Source organism: Bombus impatiens, unplaced genomic scaffold (assembly GCF_000188095.3).
Source record: "Bombus impatiens unplaced genomic scaffold, BIMP_2.2 scf_0359, whole genome shotgun sequence".
NCBI lineage: Eukaryota > Metazoa > Arthropoda > Insecta > Hymenoptera > Apidae > Bombus > Bombus impatiens.
Window position 1 is genome coordinate 328,140 of NT_176778.1, and position 20,054 is coordinate 348,193.

The following is a 20,054-nucleotide window of genomic DNA, read 5'->3' on the forward strand; positions in this document are numbered from 1 at the left end:
GTGCGCGCTTATGCGCGCGCGTGTATGTGTGTAGTTGGTAGTTCACTAACAAGGTATGATTAAAGCGAGTCCGTTGAGCTAAAAGATATTCCGTTTTTTGCTCATCCTTGCAAAAACATCTTGTTATAATAGCCTATGTATCTTTTGCTAACGATGTCACGGCCAATCGGATTACACGCGAATAAAGGAAAACGCTATCTCTTACGGGCGAATTAAAAATAAAATCGTAGCAAGGAGGCATTAAAACACGACCATTTATTTCCTCAGGCGAAACACCGTGAATATTATAGAAATGGTATAACTTCTTTACTGAAATAACATCTTTTGTTAAACAGAAGGATGATTTTGTTAGCTTGCAAGCGATTACTCCTGCTAACTACAATTTCGATCGAGTTCAAACAACCTTTAATTATATATCGTCGATTGCGTCGACATTGTTAGTGAAATTTTACTCGTCGCGTGTTACAAATTACCAATATCAATCCAGGTGTTCGCAAATTCTAAAATTTCATCAAATAGAATCGAATTGGTCGTATCAACGGATATACGCACGTCGCATTCTTCAATCGTTGTGATCTTTACGCGAAAAAGATCGCGATAGATCCTTCAGCCTCGCAATCCTGTATTGTTATCTCAGCGTTTAACATTCCTGCTCGATACGTTCAATTGTCGTACGCGGCGAACATTCACGGAAACGTAATAACGCCTATTACCGTTTACACGTGCCTCCTTTGTTCAACGTGGCTGGTAAGCAGCAGCCAACGAATGCCGATGCGAGTATATCGCGGACGTGGAGCGGAATCTCGAGGAGGGAATAGTCTCCTGACAAGGGGTTGGGGGGATGGGAGGACGATGTAGAACGGGTTCGCGACACAATAAACCATTCCACGGAAGGCAAAACACAAGCCCCGGCGCCGCCATAACCGAAGCCCAACGTGCTGCTTCATTATGCGGTGCGACGTGGCAAAGTGCCAAGGCCTTTGATAAAGGGGGTAGCCACGTCCTACCAGATTCTCACCCCGTTCCACCGCCTCCGTCTTTCCGCCCTTTCGTCGTAACACAGGGCTTCTGTCCACCCTCTGACGCACATCCTTGACTCGTACACAAGCAGCTACTACTTACTGGCTCGAGTTCTGGACAAAGAATGGAAAGCTGCCGAGGGCGAGACAGCTTCCGATGCATGCTTTCTCGTCTCTTTTTCGCCGTTAGCTTTTTCCGGTCACGATGAACCTCGACCCCTGCCGCTCCTTTGGTTTCTTAGAGGGTTGGTTTTTAAGCGGATTTCAATTTCAATCAGCGAGAATACGAGGTTTGGGTAAATTAGTGTTCTTTCGGAGAAAAAGAAGGAAGACGACGCGTTTGTTGGAGATGAAAGATGTAATTTGAGTGTTGTAAGGAGATTCTTTAGATCGACCTAGAAATGATTATCGCGTATGAGTATCCTTAATTGTGGAAGATCTTTCGGACAATTATCTGATTAGTTTGATAACACAGTAATTTGATGATCAAAACAGCAACGCTTTGGAAAAAAACCGATCTTCGGAAAATAAAATCGTGTAAAGTATAAAAATCAGACGTATAACGATAGATAAATAAATGGTTGGAGGAAGTAGCTTGTGTAAGCTAAAAATGGTCATTTGGAGAATTTTTGTACTGTAACGTAGCATGCGACTAAATGGTATTAAAAGATTACTCGTCGTTTTAATGTAACTGCTATATAAAGTTATTTTTATTGTGGGCAGGATTTATGATACCATTATGTAAGTACATTTTATTGTGATTGCAATGAAAAATTACTGAAGTAGAGTTTAATACAATATTTGTATGGCAGATTAAACTGGTGACTAATTAAACGTTTCTTGTTTAATACTTGACGTGTATTTTATAAAGTTCTTAAAATGTTACGGATATCGTAAATAGAAGATAAAAAGATATAATCTTAAAAATGTAGTTATTACGAATCTCACGTTGAACCAAGGAGTTATCATTTTGGCCATATATGTTTTTCGTCAGATTAGATAGAAACTCTCAGATTAGCAGATTTTATTCTGTTTACTGATACATTGAAACTATAAAAGTTTCCATTTTTCGTATCTCCGGGAATTCTCCATGGAATATTTGTGGTATATATCGAAGAACTCGATAATAGAGAAAATCAGATACCGATCGAACGTCGGCTTTTACACGTACGGATAGCCACTAAATGTTATGATCGATACAAATAAAATTCCTCTTCATTACAATGTATGTATAATACCGCACGATCTTGTCGAGCATTGCATGTTAAATTATTCATTGGAAATCACTCACGCACTTGTATATCTATATACATTTTACAATCCTGTCGAGAATATTAATAGTATTTTGTACACTATATAATACTGATTTCTACTGATCAAATTTATAGCCCCTTCAATCTCATCTTCTTCGTTCGAAATTTACTTTAGCATTTGTTAGAAATATTTTAAATAATTTAATATACTTATTCAAGATTTTTCATAGAATTCTTTCAAATTCTTATTTCGACATATATTTTTAGATAGAATCATATACTTGTATTATTTCTAATTCAGTTCAATTACTACAATGTATATGCAATATATTACAATATGAAATATATATTTACTGCGTGACACATTGTAGCATACTGTATCAGAATGTACGTATTTTTAACTATTATTGCACAATATATCGTCGAAAGGGGAGTGACATATTATGATATATGTATGTAAATGATATATGTATGTATATTACAAACTACTGAGTCATAGTTTTCTTTACCATGAAGGAACTATTCAAAACTTAACAGAATATAATCTTTGTTAGGCGATTTCCACTGAAGAATTGTTCTGTCAGCGTACGCCAGTGACAGAGACACGTATATTCATACATATAGAGATATCCATATAAGTAGAGCCTCAAGGAGAGATTGTTTAGTTTTAGTTTCTCGGTAATACCGTCCAGTCTCGAGTGTCTACTTGTACTAAAAAATGTACGTTATTGTGAACTGTTTCGTAAGAAATTGCGGTTTCGTGATTTTACGTTAGAAGCGATTACTTGTCGATCACCATCGATTATCAAATTTTGTGAAAATCTTTGGAACACCAAAAGGTATTTCGAATGAAAAATATTTCTTACTTTGATATGTAAATAATCAAAGAACGAAAAGCTATTAAATGTAAATCGATTTCTGAATTTGCTTTAATTGTTCAATTATGTTATGGATCGTTCGATGTGCAGTTGTATAAGCCAAGTTTATAATAAATAATTTTAATCGGTCAACTGAAAGATAGTATCTCGGTAGAAGGTTGAATCACCTACGAAATATTATAGGAATCACTATATTTTAGATATTTTAGACATTCTTTCGTATTACGTGGATTCTGTGCAATTTTGCACTTTCAAATGTCTCATAAATGAATAATAATCCACAGTTGGTGGATGTGCTTTCAAGATAAAGCGAAGCATATTGGTCGACATCGAATGTGTCGCGATGTGAAAGCAATCTCTCTTGATTTTTTATATCATGGCTATAAATCGTACAACACTTAACTACGACTTATGTTTACTCGTTAGCATATATTTCAGTATATCTGGAATTCTTCTTCTTTAGATGTGCCTTTACTATATATGTAGCTAAGTTTTAGCAACAGATTTTGAGCAAAAATACATCTTAAGATTTTGAGGCTCCGAAAAGTGATTCATAAGGAAAGGAAAATGAATTTATTTTCGAAAAATATTCAATAGGAAGATTTATAGGAATGAAAAGAGACGGCTACATCCAGTAAAATGAAAACCACGAAAAAGAGGGAATTGTGTTCTTGTAATATGTTATTTCAAAACACACATTCGCGTTTAAATTATAATTGCGTAAGGAATCGATTCAACTTTTTATACGATAACGTTTACGAATATTTTTATTATTAGGGAAGAAAGGGCAGAGAATGCAGAAGCACCCTTTTGAAATACGTTTCAACAGCGGAATTTCTTTTTAAAAACTCGAATAACATGGAAAAACTTTATATTTCACTAACTTTAGATAAACTTACTGGTGCATTAATAATTTTTCTTCCTAAAAATGTTACGGTCTAGGAATTCTACTGAAAGTCTCGTGGCATGGAAGCGGTGATACTCTTTAAAAGTTACTTCAAATATTCAGCGTCGTAATATACAACGAATGTATCTGCTGTGGTTGCAACGTGGTATTGTGACATCTATTTTACTTTTAATCATTCAACGACAGTTCTATTTCGTTTCAACTCTGTCCCATTTCGTTTTCCACATTTATTTGATTTATCCTTCTCGTTTATTCGATTTATCATTTTCGTCATTCTATCAATCGTGCTCGTGTGATTTGTTCGATATAAATTTTAGATCGAACAGTATGTATAGAGGATACGTAAACATAAATTCAACGACGACATAGAATGCAGTTTTGCTGTCCTTTACGAACGGATTGGCCTACGATAAGTGGAATTTCGAGTATAATCAATGCATACGGTAATCGGGAAATAAAGCCAGGATTAATGTTATCTTCAAGTTCGATCATTTGTCCAAGCAACGCGATAATACAGCATTTACAATATCGTCCCTCGTTATACACATAAAATTATCTGATTTTTGCTTCATGTTGGTCAGTATATCACTTAATAAATGTTAACGGATGAGTAGAACAGAGTAAAACTTGCAGTTACTTGTTAGGATATTTTGTACAATTAGACAAAAATGTTATATTCAAATTATTGTCACAGATTAATTTCTTGATTGTTCGATTAATTATTTCTATCATGGAGTGAAAGTACCTGATTCGCTAATAAATTTCTACGCGTTAGATTTATTTAATGAAGAACGAATATATCATTTTGTTTATTATCCTCTGCCAATGAATTAAATATCTTATTAGCCGAATCACTTCGAAATTTGTATCATTTTAATAACAAAATTTCGATAATATACGTGTGTTTTTACGTTCTTGAAATTATTTAACGGTTATTCATAGAAAACAATTTTCCAAATATAATATCCAGACAATTTACATTCGGATATTAATAATACAATAAAATTCCAATAATTTCAAATATCGTAAATCTTGACGAAACTGTAATAATTCCTGCTGCGTTGTGAAAGTAATCCGCGATCTAATATGTATATAAAAAAACAATTCTTTTACTAGAAACTTATAATATTCAACTTTCCTCTGCGACATTTTCCTAGCAAATCTATCACAAATCTATCACGAAAGATCTTACCTCTTCTTCGCAATTTAACGTTGTATCGGTAAGAAGTACCTTTAATCAACGCTCGATGCTTGATTATTCGTACTCTGTTACCATCGAGCCTCTTTAAAATTTTTCCACGATCAATTTCTCGTCACAATCGAGTTGAGATAGGAAAGGGTATCGTAGAATTCTATCTGAAAGTTCCGCGAGTTCAAAGAATCGTATATACGTACATAGCCAATCGGCAGCACTTTATCTATCGAACATTTCTCCGTGTTGACCCGAAACGCGACGAAAACGTTTTTATCGCATTATCCGCAAGAAAGAGGTGAATTAGCCGAGACAATTAACAAAATGGGAAAGCTCTGGATGCCGCGGCAACATTTCTTAATCATATTTCAATTAAGAAGGTCGGAGGTGTACGTCAGCGCGGAAAATTCCATCGCGTTTCCTCTAGTGGCATCGAGACGCCGCCGGTAGCATCAGACGAAAATCTCCCGTTGCGGAAGAAAAGATTTTAACAAAACGTCAGTTACTCTAATAAATGTAACAGATTTTCGTCGAATTACGGTGAGATTTATTTTATCAATAAAATTCAACTGTTTCGCGATTGTTGTGCTAAGAAAGAAATTTGAAAAAGGACCATCTATTATATTAGGTTGTGTAATAAGTTCGATCGCCATCCGGTATTATTGGGTCGGCAACTAAGTGATTGCGGACTTTGCCATTAGGCGGTATTGACAAAATCCGCAATCTCTTAGTTGCCGACCCAATACATTGTAGCGAGTATCTTACGAGTATAAAACTGCGTCTCATAGCTATAAAACGATCCAAACCTTTGAATTCGTATATTTTATGGTTACCGTGATTACCATGTTTGATATAGTATTGAAAAACTATTTATTTAATAAAGATTCTTCCACGAAAGAAAATTTGAGAACGCTCCTATAGTTTTGCATATTATGCAAATTTCGTGCATTTTTCTATCACTCAGTTTCCCATACCATTATTAAGAATATATAGAATATCCGAAGTACCTATAATACCTGAGTTGTAGCGAATCTTATGTTCACTAGGTAGGATACATTTCTATTTACGTTGTATTTCTTTAGTTGTATTCGCGAAAATGTAAATGCACATAAACGTTCGCAAACTATTAATAATTTGTGAATAACGAGAAGAAGAAGGATCAAGCAATTGAAAGAATTAAATAGTAAAGTACTGATCACTAACCATGTATTCCAATACAAAAATTAAGATGCTTTTGGAAAAATGGTGCTGACCGGTTTAATTCCAAACATCTTATTTATAAAATTATTTCTTTTATATGTTTCTTATCATTTTATCAGACCCTGTCACAAAAGTTTGTCGAGCACTCGACTTTAAAGATAACCGACGACATTCATCTATTTAACTAGAGAAAAAATTACCCGCAATCGACCTTGATTGCGTATGTCTCGATCACGTGCAGGCTGCATTCACGTGCAACGTTCGAATGACTGTCGTTCGTATGACGGAATTACGGCGGACCCGATTTCTTCCAGCGACTGTCGCTCGTATAATGTTCCCTATCCTCTGCCGAAGAGAATACCCTGTGATCCACTTTCTTTGCAAACTGCCGTAAAGCTGCGTCTCCTGTGCACGGCACAGCGAACGTACAACGTATTTCGTATCGGGATATCGAGAAACAAAATGGAGAAAGGAGAAAGGGTGGCGGTAGGTGGTATCTTCGCGGCAACAAAGTTTTCGTACCTCCACGCGTATTTTTCTATCCAGCTTATATAACCTTATAGCCGAATGTTTCGCGGAGATTACCTGTCAGGATACGTATTACCCGCTGGAATGATTTTTCTCGAGGTATTTCGAACGGAGAAACGACGCGTTTCGGCGCATGCCTCTTAAATGCGTCCGTTTGTCTTGTTTCTATCTGCCATGTCTCTCACTTACGTAACACCTTCACGTCCGGCAGCTATCAACGTATGTATAAACAAACGCAGGCCAAATGTTAGTGTCCTGTGACACCACGTTAGTGTCACACGCACATTGGCCTTTTACGTAGAGTTTGCGAACTTGACATTTTTTACCAAAGAAACGTTAGTTACTGGTTAATGTTACTGGTAAATTTATGTTGATAACAAGATGTTAAATATTAGTATCAGTACTATACTTTACATGCATAAAAATTCATAGTCTGTTTTAATATTCGTAGTTTAATATAAGTTGTCTAAATATGTATATAGTTTGTTTATTTTTTAAACAAAAAGCAAATATGTTTACATAGAAGTTTATCGGAGGAAATATATATGTATTTATCTGGAAGTGTTTTATAGTATTACAAATGTTATTATTAAAAAGATATTATAAAATGTTTCAAAGACTAATAAAATAAAGTAAATTGATAAGAAATTATCTAAAAAATAATGTGAAGATTATTTAGATATCGAAATTATGTGAAGATATTGATAAGATCCTTAAACAAAATGATAAATTAAGAACACATCAACTTGAATGCAAGGTTTGTGAGTAGGCACGTGAATGTACAAATATTCCAACAGCTACGTATTATCAATAAGATTCGATAACATGTGAAAGCAACATGTTATATATATAAACAAGCTGTAAGAATTGTGGATACATTTATAGTTTTCAAGCAAACATGTCAACTACGCTCTCGCTGGGATCCAGCATTCTTCTTCTACTTGCAATGTGAGTACTTAATTTTCTATTCTTCTTTAAGAAAATTTTTCCAATATTTATGTTAAGCAGAAACAAAGTTTTTAAGTGAAAATATATCAAATTTTGTTCAGTTCCAATTTTTATTTTTTAATCTTTCTTACGAATGACTATTCTCAAATTTTTCATTAATCAATGTTTTGATAATCAATCGTTCTATTAATCGATATTTTCATAATCCGTACTTTTAAACGGGCAATTTTATTTACCTTTTTCTCTGTTTTACACTTAGCTATGTTTCACAGAATTGACATTCAACATTTTTACGTTACTGAAGATTCAGTAAATAAATAATATTTCCATTTAGAATCGTGACGATCGATTCTTCAACGATCGATTCAATACAGTTTTTCAAACGATCATTTTTTAAATGTTCCTTCTTTTTTAGCTCTGTATGTGCTGAAGATGCAGAAGATCAGGACAAATATTTGGAATTCCCGCCCAACTTCCTCTTTGGAGCTGCGACAGCTGCATATCAAATAGAAGGTGCCTGGAATGTGAGCGGTAGGTTGATCAAATTTTAATTCAGACTTCCAAATCTGTGAATTTTTCAAATAATTTTCCTTTCACGTTGGAAACGTAGATAAAGGAGAAAGTACTTGGGATCGATTCGTTCATGATGGTAGAGGCCGCGTTTACAACAACGACACGGGAGATATTGCTGCAAACTCTTATTATCAATACAAGGAGGATATTGCTATTCTGAAGAAGCTTGGGGTAAATATATCGTAATACGCTGCTAATAGCAGTGGTATTTTTATTTTTGCTCTTCATTTTTGTATAAATGCGTCGTTTACTATAGTCTCTAGGATGCTTATTCTACTCGCAGTCCTGTAGCTTTGAGTTGAACCGTTTCCTTCGATCCCTTGTATCTCCATTTGCATGTTCTATTAGTTAATAATATGTAATATTTTATAAAACTATTGGTGATATAATCGGTTAAATTTATTTCTTAGCTTAAGCGTGCAAAGTTGTTTTGATATATATCATAACATGTCACGAATAATGGGTTCATTCATATTATACAGTAGAATCAATATAATAATTCCTGTATACGTATACATAATAAAATTTTTTACTGTTTATTTATTTATAGGCACTTTGTATTCTGATCAGATCGAAAGCTTAAGTAGATAAGGAGTAATTTTATAACAATGTGCAACAAAATGGTAACTCTTGATAGCAATTAATTATACCGGATACGTGTTGTAATTGTTGAATATTATAGGAAAAGAATGAAACCTCTTCCTTTGGAATTATCCGCGAATTTGCTGTACGTAATTCACCCAACTTACACGGAATTACATATGTCAAAACGTCACTTCTAAGTTAGGGAGTTGCTCGAAACGTGCCAGTTGTTGCTCGATTTAAAAAGCTTCACTTTCGAGTGACACGTTTCAGTTTCCAGTATAATTTAACACATTTCTATACGACTCGAACTTTTCTACATTTAGCACAATAGAACTATCGTAATAAATTGAATAATCTAAATTAATGACATCGATTCTATCAAACTTGTATTGTAGCCTCTCACATAGTGTCCAATTTATTTCAATACTGCTTTGATTCGCGTCAAAATTCAGATCAATAGAACTCACGTAACTACGTATCCCTTTTACACAAATAAATCTCCTAACTTAGACTTTACTATTTTAACAACCCAATTAGGTCCATGGAAATCCAGAACCCATGTATTCGTGACTGTTACACTCATGAAATTCGGGATCGAAGTACCAGTCACCACTGATATTTGGTCATGAAAACTGCCGATATATGTAGATAGTAACAAAACCAGCTAATTTTCTTCTTACATTTCAACAGTTCAATTCGTACCGTTTCTCCGTGAGCTGGACACGAATCCTGCCGACGGGTTTCCCAAACAAAATCAGCAAGGATGGCGTCCAGTACTATCATGATGTGATCAACGAGCTCATAGCAAACAACATCGAACCATTATTGACAATTTGCCATTGGGACCATCCGCAAGTTTTAGAAGAAATGGGAGGCTGGTTGAACGATGAAATGGTCGACTGGTTCGGCGATTACGCGAGAGTCATATTCCGCGAATATGGATCGAAGGTGAAGAAATTCATCCCGATAAACGAGCCCATCGCTCTTTGTAAAAATGGCTACAGTCTTGGTATACACGCTCCTGGTAAAACTCTACATGGATTCGGCGAGTACTTGTGCATGCATAACGTGTTGAAATCGCACGCCAGAGCCTATAGGATCTACGAGAGTGAATTTAAGAAGAACTATGGGGGACAAGTTGGTGTTCTGATCAATTTAAGCGCCTATATGCCGAAAAATCCTGAGTCTGCCGATGCTGCGGAAATGTCTTTTCAATTCAACGTTGGTTGGAGCATGCACCCGATATACTCCAAGGAGGGCGATTATCCACTTGTGATGAAAGAATTAGTGGCCAACAAGAGCGCAGAGCAAGGTTACACGAAATCTCGTCTACCCACGTTCGATGCAGAGTGGATCAAATATATAAAGTATTGAATTGTTTTATTCTTTTTGAAGCGAAATTGGAGTGTACGGTGAAACAAACATCTACTATCAGTAATTATGTCTAATATTATTTTTATTGCTACAGTGGAACCTCAGACTTTATGGCTGTAAATCATTACACATCCAGGCTAGTTGCAACTGGTACTATGGGACGTGTACCATCCCATGAAAATGACCAAGGAGTGATAGAGACTATCGATGGTTTGTGGAAATCGTCAGCTACTGACTGGTTGAAGGTATTCTGTTTACATTTGAGTCTTGAGTTTGCAACTTGAGTAGTTAAAAAAACGATCTTAATTTCTTTTGATAGAGAAAATAATAAAGAAGAAAAATAAATAGATAAAAAGAGTTTGAATGAATTATTAAAGAAAAGATTCTTAAGATTCGAACTTCATAATTGCGATTTTTTATCGTATTGTATATTATACGAGTTATGAAAGCAATAAAGATTGATCGAGAGTTACGAGAGAAAATTTAATTAGATGCGATTTAAACTTTTTAAATTCTACTGGAAAATTTTACTTGAAATTTTTCTTCGTCCTATATCCTTCATCCTATAGGGAAATGGAATATTTTAGAACTAATATTTTAACAGTATGTTTTAATAACACTTTTTCTTTATACGAGATAATAGTTATATTCTTAGCAGAAAAATTACCAACAATTAATATAAATATGCATAATACACATAAAGTATTATGATTATTATGGTATTATGGAAATAGATAAATATATATAATTATATTTCTGTCGTAATAGGAGACGACATGTAATTTGGTAATTGTAAAAATTTCTTTGTGCAAATTAAGATAAATTTAATAAACAAACATACGTGTTTATTCATATGTTACTTATATGTCACGAAAATAATTAATGCATAAAACGCGTGTTACAGTAATTTTTTGTTACACGTTTCAGGTTGTACCTGAAGGTTTCCGATATGTCCTCCGTCAGTTGGCGACAAATTACGGCAACCCACCAATGTATATCACTGAAAACGGTGTTTCCGATCACGGAGCACTCAACGACGACGACAGAATCTTCTACTATCGCGAATACTTAAGACAGATGCTTCTCGCCATTCACGTTGATGGTGTGAACGTAAAAGGATATATGTTATGGTCGCTTCTGGATAATTTCGAATGGGACAGGGGATACAGGTAAGCGATCATGAAATTAACATGAGAGTACAGTGATTTTTTTACATCATAAAATAGTCTAGAACCGTAGATATAAAATTAACATCGTCAATTTATTCATTTTTTTTTAATTAATTAATTATCAAAACACACGAAACACAGTAAATACAGATTTAAATAAAAGATACAGGTCTGCATATTAATATTTATAAGTACAGAAGCCAAGTATCCTGAGCGATCTGCACTTTATATGTTGCAAAATATCTTTTTTGAGAACTTACAGGATATTCATGCCAATGGAAACGACTAATAGTACGTATTATAATTTCTAGCGAATATTTTGGTATCGTCTCTGTCGACTTCAAAGATCCAAAGAGACCACGAATATTGAAGAAGTCTGCTTCCTGGTGGCAAAATGTTATAACCACTGGAAAAATTGATAGGAGCTGTTAAAATCTCTCTGCTCACCTTAAATCATATACGATTTATATTCGTAAGTATTGCGTACAAGATTTCGATCATTTTAATAAATTAATTTGTTCAGAATAATTTATAAGTTTTTATATGATGTTTTCATAGATTTATTCTCAGAAAAGTTTTCTTTTTGGTCAATATTTTTTATTCATTTTACATTAAAATCTTCCGAAACAATTTTATATCTTTGACTTCATTCATGTTTATTTTCTTCGGCTAGAAGTTTTAATAATTTATAAGCCAGCGCGGATAAAAATTCATCAGGGCAAATAAGTTTTCAATTTTAAAAATGTATAACATTAAAGAAGTATGGGTAAAAAGATGGGTAGAAGAGCAGAAAAAATTATCGTTTGTATATAACAACGTGATATGTATATAGAAAAATAATATTAAAACATGTAAAATTTTACCTTGATCTATAAGCGTTAAGTTCATTAATCTGTTAATCTGTTATCTTATGTTCGTAGTTTTGTTTCGAAATTTTCTTATTTGTATGAAAACGACTTACGATACTATACGATTTTTCCTTTTTTGTGCCATCAAATAACATTTTCGGCTTCACGAGGAAAAACTTCATTTAACGGACATTTATTCATGTTGCGTTTTATATCCTATTCATATTGGAAGTTCGAATCGGCCAAGGACGAGATAAAGCGCCGGCTACGAAGGCCTAGAGATAAGAGGTACCAATTCGACTTGTAGATGCTCGAGTGCCTATCTCGTTTACACACATTTCTATACAAACCAGTAGCTAACGAAAACGAAGAGAAAAGCAAAATAACGCATCGTTCTCTGCTTAATGCAGTTGCTTGTCAGTAATTATCTTATAACATCGTACATGTAACTTTCAAGATTTCGTACGTTGAACATCGTACAAAACAATCGAATGGAGGTGTATATGTTGTATATAAATGAGGTGAAAAAATACATACCTATTTACATTCACGGTCAAATAAATATAGGTTTGACGATAGTTTGGTAAAACGGAATTGGTTATTAGATTTTAAATTTGCTTATCGTGCTCTTCGCTCGTGGTTTTTATTTAGTTTGTCAAGCCTTCGACGTTGTAAATATAATCATCATTAGTATACATATTAGATTATATTAATAAAAGGATTAAATTGTTATTAGTGATAAAGGGATTAATAACATTGTTATAAATATTTCTTCAATGTTTATGGATAATCGTATAACTCAATACACCTATTTAAATCTTCTATATAATTCGACCTTAGTCTTAACAAAGTTTAGTACTCCTGAAGATATGTTCTTATTTCTACCTTACATTTCGTATCGTTTCATTTGCGTTTACTTTTGGCAGTCCATTCCCCTTTTATAAATAACATGATATACCTGTAGTTTCGTACAATCGCGATATCCACTTTCAACGCGAGGTTTCTCTTTCTGGTTTTCGAGGGGCCATGCAAACAGGAAAGAGCGTAATGGTGTACGCGCGACGTCAAAAAATCGAGCGGAATAAACTCAGGCGAGCCTGAAGCCGGCTGGATATTCTCAAGGAAATCTTTGTTCCCCAGAGTAAATATCACGTTTACGTATAATATATGCAGAGAGACCGAAAATCTGTGCTCTGGAATCCCATGAGAGGGATTAGCTATCGTTTATCCGGGAAGGAGTAAATTCAGAGAATTCAGGCCCGTGAGAAGTACCGCTATATCCGGTTAATTTTATTAAGGTAGAATTAGACGATGAAAAAACAAGGATAAATGTTTCTGGAAATAGGCTAACGAAATTGCAGACCGACAAAAATAAAGAGGAATTACGCGAAAGAAAGAGAAATATGCCAGAACGAATGGTAGACAGGAAAATGAAAAGAGATTATCGCGTTAAATATTCCACGTGTCTATGTTAATCCTTTCTGTAACATTGGCGGCATCAGTTTTTCCTAGTCTTTAACGATGTGAGCAGTTTTCATTTTTCATACAAGCATGAGTCTCTCGTTTACAGTTCTTGGCGGCATAAAATTCTGGTTATTTCGTGAAATAAACTTTATGTAGAATTCCCTCAGTCGACCCTATCTACACCAGACTATATACATATATAATAATAATGTCAATATGGAAATGACTAGGTTATCATCTTCTTTCTTTTTCTTACTTTCTTTTTTCGAGGGACCCATTAACTCGAACTAATAGGATATGTGGGGCTAGCGAGATGTTAATTCCGACTCACTAAAAAGCTCCTCCTTATACCTTTCGTAAATGGTTATCATCCTCCCCCGACACTACTAACGCACTACAGTTTATTATCCATCGTGCTATTATCTATCCTAATGTCAACATTTTGTTCTTGAATCAATTACGATGGCTGAAGGAAAAAGATAACTTTTTCTTTTATTTATTTATTAAAATTACAATCAATTCTCGCGTTGAGAAAGGGAAAAGATATGAAGGAAAAAGATGTACATAAGTGATCAGAAGATTAGAATTATTATCGATAGTAAAATACAGATTTACTGGTGATGTAGAAATGTAAACTGCTTGATTTATTATCAATTATCAAGATTACAGCTCACAGCGGTTTGTTTATTTTTTTCTTAAAAGTCTAACTTTCAAATGAAAAATTTTGCTGTTACGTCATCACATAACTTTTTTCGCTATTATCTGATATATGTTGTTTACATTTAACAATGTGTATATATAAATATTGCTATGTCGGGCGACACTCTACCTAGACCAGGCCACACAAGATGGGAACCAGATGTCCGCTCATCCTTACTGCGTACCCTCAATAGTCTTAAGGACCTGAGGTGTAAAAGTGTTGTCCGTGATAATTATTGCGCTGGCTGTAGATGTCGCTGATAGGGTACTGTTGTTTTTCTTCTAATCTAAATTCGTGGAAGAAAAATCGGACTCCGGTGGCCGGGATTCGAACCCGGGTTCCCAACGTTCGTAACCTAAGGCGTCAACCACTGCGCTGCCGTCGTCCGACACTAGTTAGTATCGAGTGGTGGTGTATTTGCTGTTGAGTGCCGCCACAGACCCATCATAAACCTCAGGAATTTTCTAGCCAAGGTCCTTCAGACCGAACAAATATCTTTTTTTTAAATCGTTTTCTAAAGATTATTGTCTACTACGACTTGACACGGGAAAGTTAGTTTCTCTCACGTACGATGCTTCCCACTAGCAACTTTCTATCGAGGGCGGCTAAGACCCTTCCTAGTCCACCAACTTTCGTTTATCCAATCAGAAGCAATGTCTACTGCCCTCACTTTCCTAACCAAAATTGTCATCAACAAATCCGATGGTCCCGTGCGCTAGACACACCCATCGCTAGCTTTCCTTCGACGCAGCATCGTCACTGTACTTTACTTATTCTTCGTCGTTAGAATAGTCAACATGTCATTACCGGGTTACTATCCTTAAATCAATCACTTACTTAACTTGTACATACGCTTCAGTGTTACCCTTAAGTGTTGGAAATATAAACTTTACAACCCTGTTAATCGCAGCGTTATACCACCTCAACCACCCTATTATCTCAACGGAAATCAGGGGATCGATCTATTCGCGGCGTCGATTATTGTAATCGTAACGGGAATTTACGACTCCCGTTGACGTGTTTCCTCGCGATTGCAACTCCTCGCGATTGGTCGAAAATACAAATATACATATATATCTACACACGTAAGTAATAACACGTGGTATTGTTTATGCCTGATGTATCCTCATACCTATATATATGCATATTACGTGTCTTTTGTATGTAATAACCACAAACTAAATTATTCACTATTAATGATATATTAATAGTCAATTATGATAAGTCATAATTATATGATAAGAGTATGACGAAAGTATTTGTGTTTTACTATTCTACGTATCTTATTCTTCTATCAAAACGCTTCTATTTTATTATTCTTTGCAAAACTCACAAGAACCCAAAAGTTTATTCTTCCAGAATTTGTCACTCGCTATACTCTCATCCGAGCAATTAAACGCTATAGATAATACAAGATTTCTATCGCCCAGAAAATTCATCAGAAATTATGTACCGTTTACAGGGTAACGTATAAATGTTTCCTCTTAATCAGTAAATTACAAAATAAAAAGGTACTAAGGCTACATGATCGCGTATATTGCAAGAATGTTGTGTAATAATTGTAAGATGCACGTATACAAAAGGGATTCAAATATTGTAATATGTAATAGTACGTAACGAACGTATGACATTAAACATATGAAACTCAAAGTAACACGAAAAATCACTTCAATTCACTTGTTACAAAGTTAGAAATTATTAAAGTCCGAGGCTAATTTGAAAAATTAATATGGGCTATTTTATCTCTATTACAACTCCTCTTATATAGAAATCCATAAATAATCTTAAAGTTCTTACTTCTGAAGGATATTTTTGATTAAATTTTGATGGTCTCTCCGTGAACTCTTTTCTTTTATCATCCGCGTAATAGCTCGAGATTTTATGTTTCCACCGTAACAGTCGATAATTCGATTAAAGAAACTAGACGAACGTAACTTTTGAAGTGTATACAATCGAGAAGATACGTATGACAATCGAAGAATATCAGGAAGATTTTCAAGATGTTTCGCAGTGTGTAATTGTAAAAGTTCGTGGCAACGACATACAAAACAATAACGTCGAGAAAATCGTATGAAACAATAGCGAAGCAGTTTCCACTATTCTTGTTTCTTTCTCTTCTTTTCTGTTTATCACTACTCAAGTTGATTCCGATACTTTTCTGACAAACAGTCGTGCGCCATTATCGTTCGGCGACATCGCGATCCTTAAAGGCGTTTGCCTTTGCCTTCGAGAACAATTCGAAGTCGTTCGAGATGCACGGACAGCGCGTTATCAAACACAGAAACAAAGAAGTTTGCTGTAGCGTAGATTGTGCGAGCAGAAAGCGCTCGAAAAGAACGGAAGATGCCATCTTTCATCGAATTCTGATAATTTTTCTCTGATGACTGCGATGAAGAAGTTCGTTAATTACGTTGTAGTTGTTACTACAAGACTACGGTAGTCTTTGCTGTATTATATCTACTTATTGCTTCTGTTAATTATTGTTCCGTGATTTGTTTAATTATAAATATATATTGTCAAGGTTTAAAATTACAGAATTTCTTTTGGTATTTTCTAAGTGTTCTTTCTTGCGATTGTCATTGTATAACTCTAAGTGAATTGACGTAAGAAATATGAAGTACATAATGTGACGCTTTTACTTACTGTTTCTTATACAGCAACTAAATACTAGTAGAAACAGAAACATAGAAGTTGCAAAAGTAGGTTAATTACCTACAAAATTACTTCGCTTATTTCGATCACATATATCGTAAAAGGATTTTCGTACTTACGTGTTATGCTATTAATCGCGAAAGCATGATGGAACTGTTTGTTCGTTGGAAAATGCATTTTTAGACAAAAAGGGAACGTTTACTCTGCGACTCTTTTGTTGGAAACGGAACATTACTATCTGTTTGTATGCTGCAAAACATTAAAGTAGAGACATCATAGAACTTCTGAAATCCTCATTACCGAACGTTAATTTGATGCAAAACGTTTAATATTCCTTTGGACTGTACAAGTTTAAAATATTATTTCACCGTATAATATCATCGTATAACATAATTACGTAATATTTTATTACACAAGCCGAGTCGGAGCATGTGGAAAACTCAGCGGCAGCTGATTTAGCACATTACAATAAAAAGAAAAGTTCGTCTAAACGTATACCCAATATGACCTTGTTTTCGAGTAACAGCTTGTTTCGTGTTGTAATAGTTGTTTATCTATCTTGAGTGACCACATCCAGCTTCGATAGGATCGTGAGTGCATCGCATCACAAATTGTCGAACTTGTTCGAACAGCTTACACGGATTTATCGGAAACTTAGGACTGTCACGTTGACGAAAAGTTTCAACATTATCAACTGACGTTCTATAAACAAGGGATTTTAAATACTGACGTAAACTCCAACCCAATCCTTTAACTAATAACCGAATAGAGTCAGGTCTGAAGAGCGAGCTAGTCAGGAAATAAGGTCAACACCATTTTTTACCATTTGCCAGGAAATCGTTCATCTAAGTAATGTCCAGCATTATAAAATACGTTGTAACTCGAAAACCAGATCATATCGGATGTGTGTTTATATGAACTTTGCTTCTTGTTTTAATGCGCTGAATCAGTCTTTTTATTATATTCAGTCAGTCTATATTATATACAGTCAGTTAGTTTTATTATATACAAAGTTTTAGATTCCAAGTCAGAATTTCTCCTTATGCTCATCTCATGTTCAGAATTTATATCAGTCCTTGTCTCCTTTATTTATTCATAGTTTTACGCGTTTATATCTTTATACGTTTATAAATCTAAGAAATTCTGACTTTCCCAGCATCAATAACCTTACGAAACCTTAAAACATCCAGCATGTATTAGTACGCGCTTCATAAGCTTTCATTGCGTGTTATGATCGCTGGCAAAAACACATGCAATACCCGTGCAGGCCCTCACGAGTCGCCCCATAACCTCGAGGGTCGGTAACGTGGGGGTAGCCACTTGCAGAAGAGGTTTTACCAGTCGTATTGAACTGACCACGATCTTTGCAAGCTCAACATGTTGAAACCACCAATCTGTGTATTTCTCCCACGCCAAAAATTCTCGTATTGGGGACTATAAGAGCCTCATTTAGAGTAGTTTGGGGTTAGTGTTCATCAATAGTTCTTCACCAGTCCTGCGATACTTGACCCATTGTCAACTCAGAAATATTCACATCAACCACACTCAGTTTTGTACTCACTAGTAAATATCACAATTCTTTATACTTGCAAATGATCCTCGTCATCCTTTTTCTTACGGGCTAATTACATTTAGTAGCCTCTTATTTTACTGGCAAATACTTGTCAGCCCATCATTGCATCGGCAAATAATCCTTGCTGCAACATCTTTCGAGCCTAGTGTCTTGGACACCCTCTATATTCGTTCATTTGAGGATTATCCATAAAATATGATTATATATGTAGTAAAAGATGGATTTACTCATTTGGGACGAGTCATATTTCTTTTCTGATTGAAGCAAATCAAATTGAATCAAATATAAGAACTTTTTCTATTTATTTATGATATTTGTTACTCTATGTGTAGTAAAAAAGGTTTGATCGATAATATCGATAAGGTAAAAGCTTAAATGCGATAATGAGATGTTTCGCGGAAAATTTAAGGAAAGACTTGAGCGGGAAATGTTAAATCGTTCATAACTAACTTTCCAATCAAGCGTTCAACTTCACCAATAAATGAAGTTGAGGCTCTTCGAGAGGAACAATCGAGGGACATTACTCTCAGGTACTGGCTCTGGAACAGTTTAAACCGGAAGTTGTGACGGGATGATAGAAGCTTAAAGAAGAAACAGAATGAAACAGAATGGCTCATAGCGAAACATAACGGATAATTCTCTTTCTGAGAATATTTCTATAGACATTAATTTTAATACGCAAAGATTAAATGTGAACGATTTTGTAATTAACGAATGGAATCTTCTTTCTATATTTCTCACAACCCTACTCTATCAATGTGTTTTATGAATAAGATAAGAAAGATATTATGTGAACATAAATCGTTCGAATTTTTATTAAATAGTTATAGAGATACTACAAAATACTATTCAAGTACAGATTTGTTGTTACTGTTACGCCGGGCGACTCTCTGCCTGGCCCAGGTCACACACCGCGGGCCAGACGGACACCAGATGTCCGCTCTTCCATACGGCGTATCCTCAATAAGCACCCGTCATAAACCCGAGTCACTTGCCCACTAAGGTCCTTCAGACCCAACAAATGTCTTTTCTAAATCAGTTTCCAAAGACTATTGTTTACTACGGCTTGACACGGAAAGTTAGTTTTTCTCCCGTACGATGCTTCCTACTAGCAACTTTCTATCGAGGGCGGTTAAGACCCTTCCTAGTCCACCAACCTTCGTTTGTCCAATCCGAGGCAATGTATACTGC

At 35.0% G+C, this 20,054-nt stretch overlaps 1 protein-coding gene and 1 long non-coding RNA gene across 2 annotated transcripts; one reads left to right on the top strand and one right to left on the bottom strand.

The window, feature by feature from the left end:
- Nucleotides 1-2,917: 2,917 nt before the first annotated feature.
- On the top strand, nucleotides 2,918-12,537 carry LOC100740388 (myrosinase 1). The gene is made up of 9 exons (XM_012385801.3): nucleotides 2,918-3,111; nucleotides 7,863-7,925; nucleotides 8,341-8,456; nucleotides 8,536-8,669; nucleotides 9,774-10,450; nucleotides 10,552-10,702; nucleotides 11,385-11,626; nucleotides 11,938-12,098; nucleotides 12,185-12,537. Exons 2-8 carry the CDS (start codon nucleotides 7,876-7,878, stop codon nucleotides 12,056-12,058), a joined length of 1,491 nt encoding a protein of 496 aa, XP_012241224.1. The 5' UTR covers nucleotides 2,918-3,111; nucleotides 7,863-7,875; the 3' UTR covers nucleotides 12,059-12,098; nucleotides 12,185-12,537.
- Nucleotides 12,538-14,672: 2,135 nt separating this feature from the next.
- Nucleotides 14,673-16,239, bottom strand: LOC117151673. The gene is made up of 2 exons (XR_004461765.1): nucleotides 15,708-16,239; nucleotides 14,673-14,746 (listed from the first exon to the last, which is right to left on the bottom strand). It is a non-coding gene; the product is annotated as an uncharacterized LOC117151673 (long non-coding RNA).
- Between the last annotated feature and the right edge of the window lie 3,815 nt (nucleotides 16,240-20,054).

Bases quoted from the DNA above. Each gene is read 5' to 3' on its own strand.
- LOC100740388 (XM_012385801.3), top strand. From the start codon at position 7,876: ATGTCAACTACGCTCTCGCTGGGATCCAGCATTCTTCTTCTACTTGCA. The intron at 10,703-11,384 runs GTATTCTGTTTA...TACACGTTTCAG, and splicing joins CAGCTACTGACTGGTTGAAG to GTTGTACCTGAAGGTTTCCG. The intron at 11,627-11,937 runs GTAAGCGATCAT...TATAATTTCTAG, and splicing joins GAATGGGACAGGGGATACAG to CGAATATTTTGGTATCGTCT.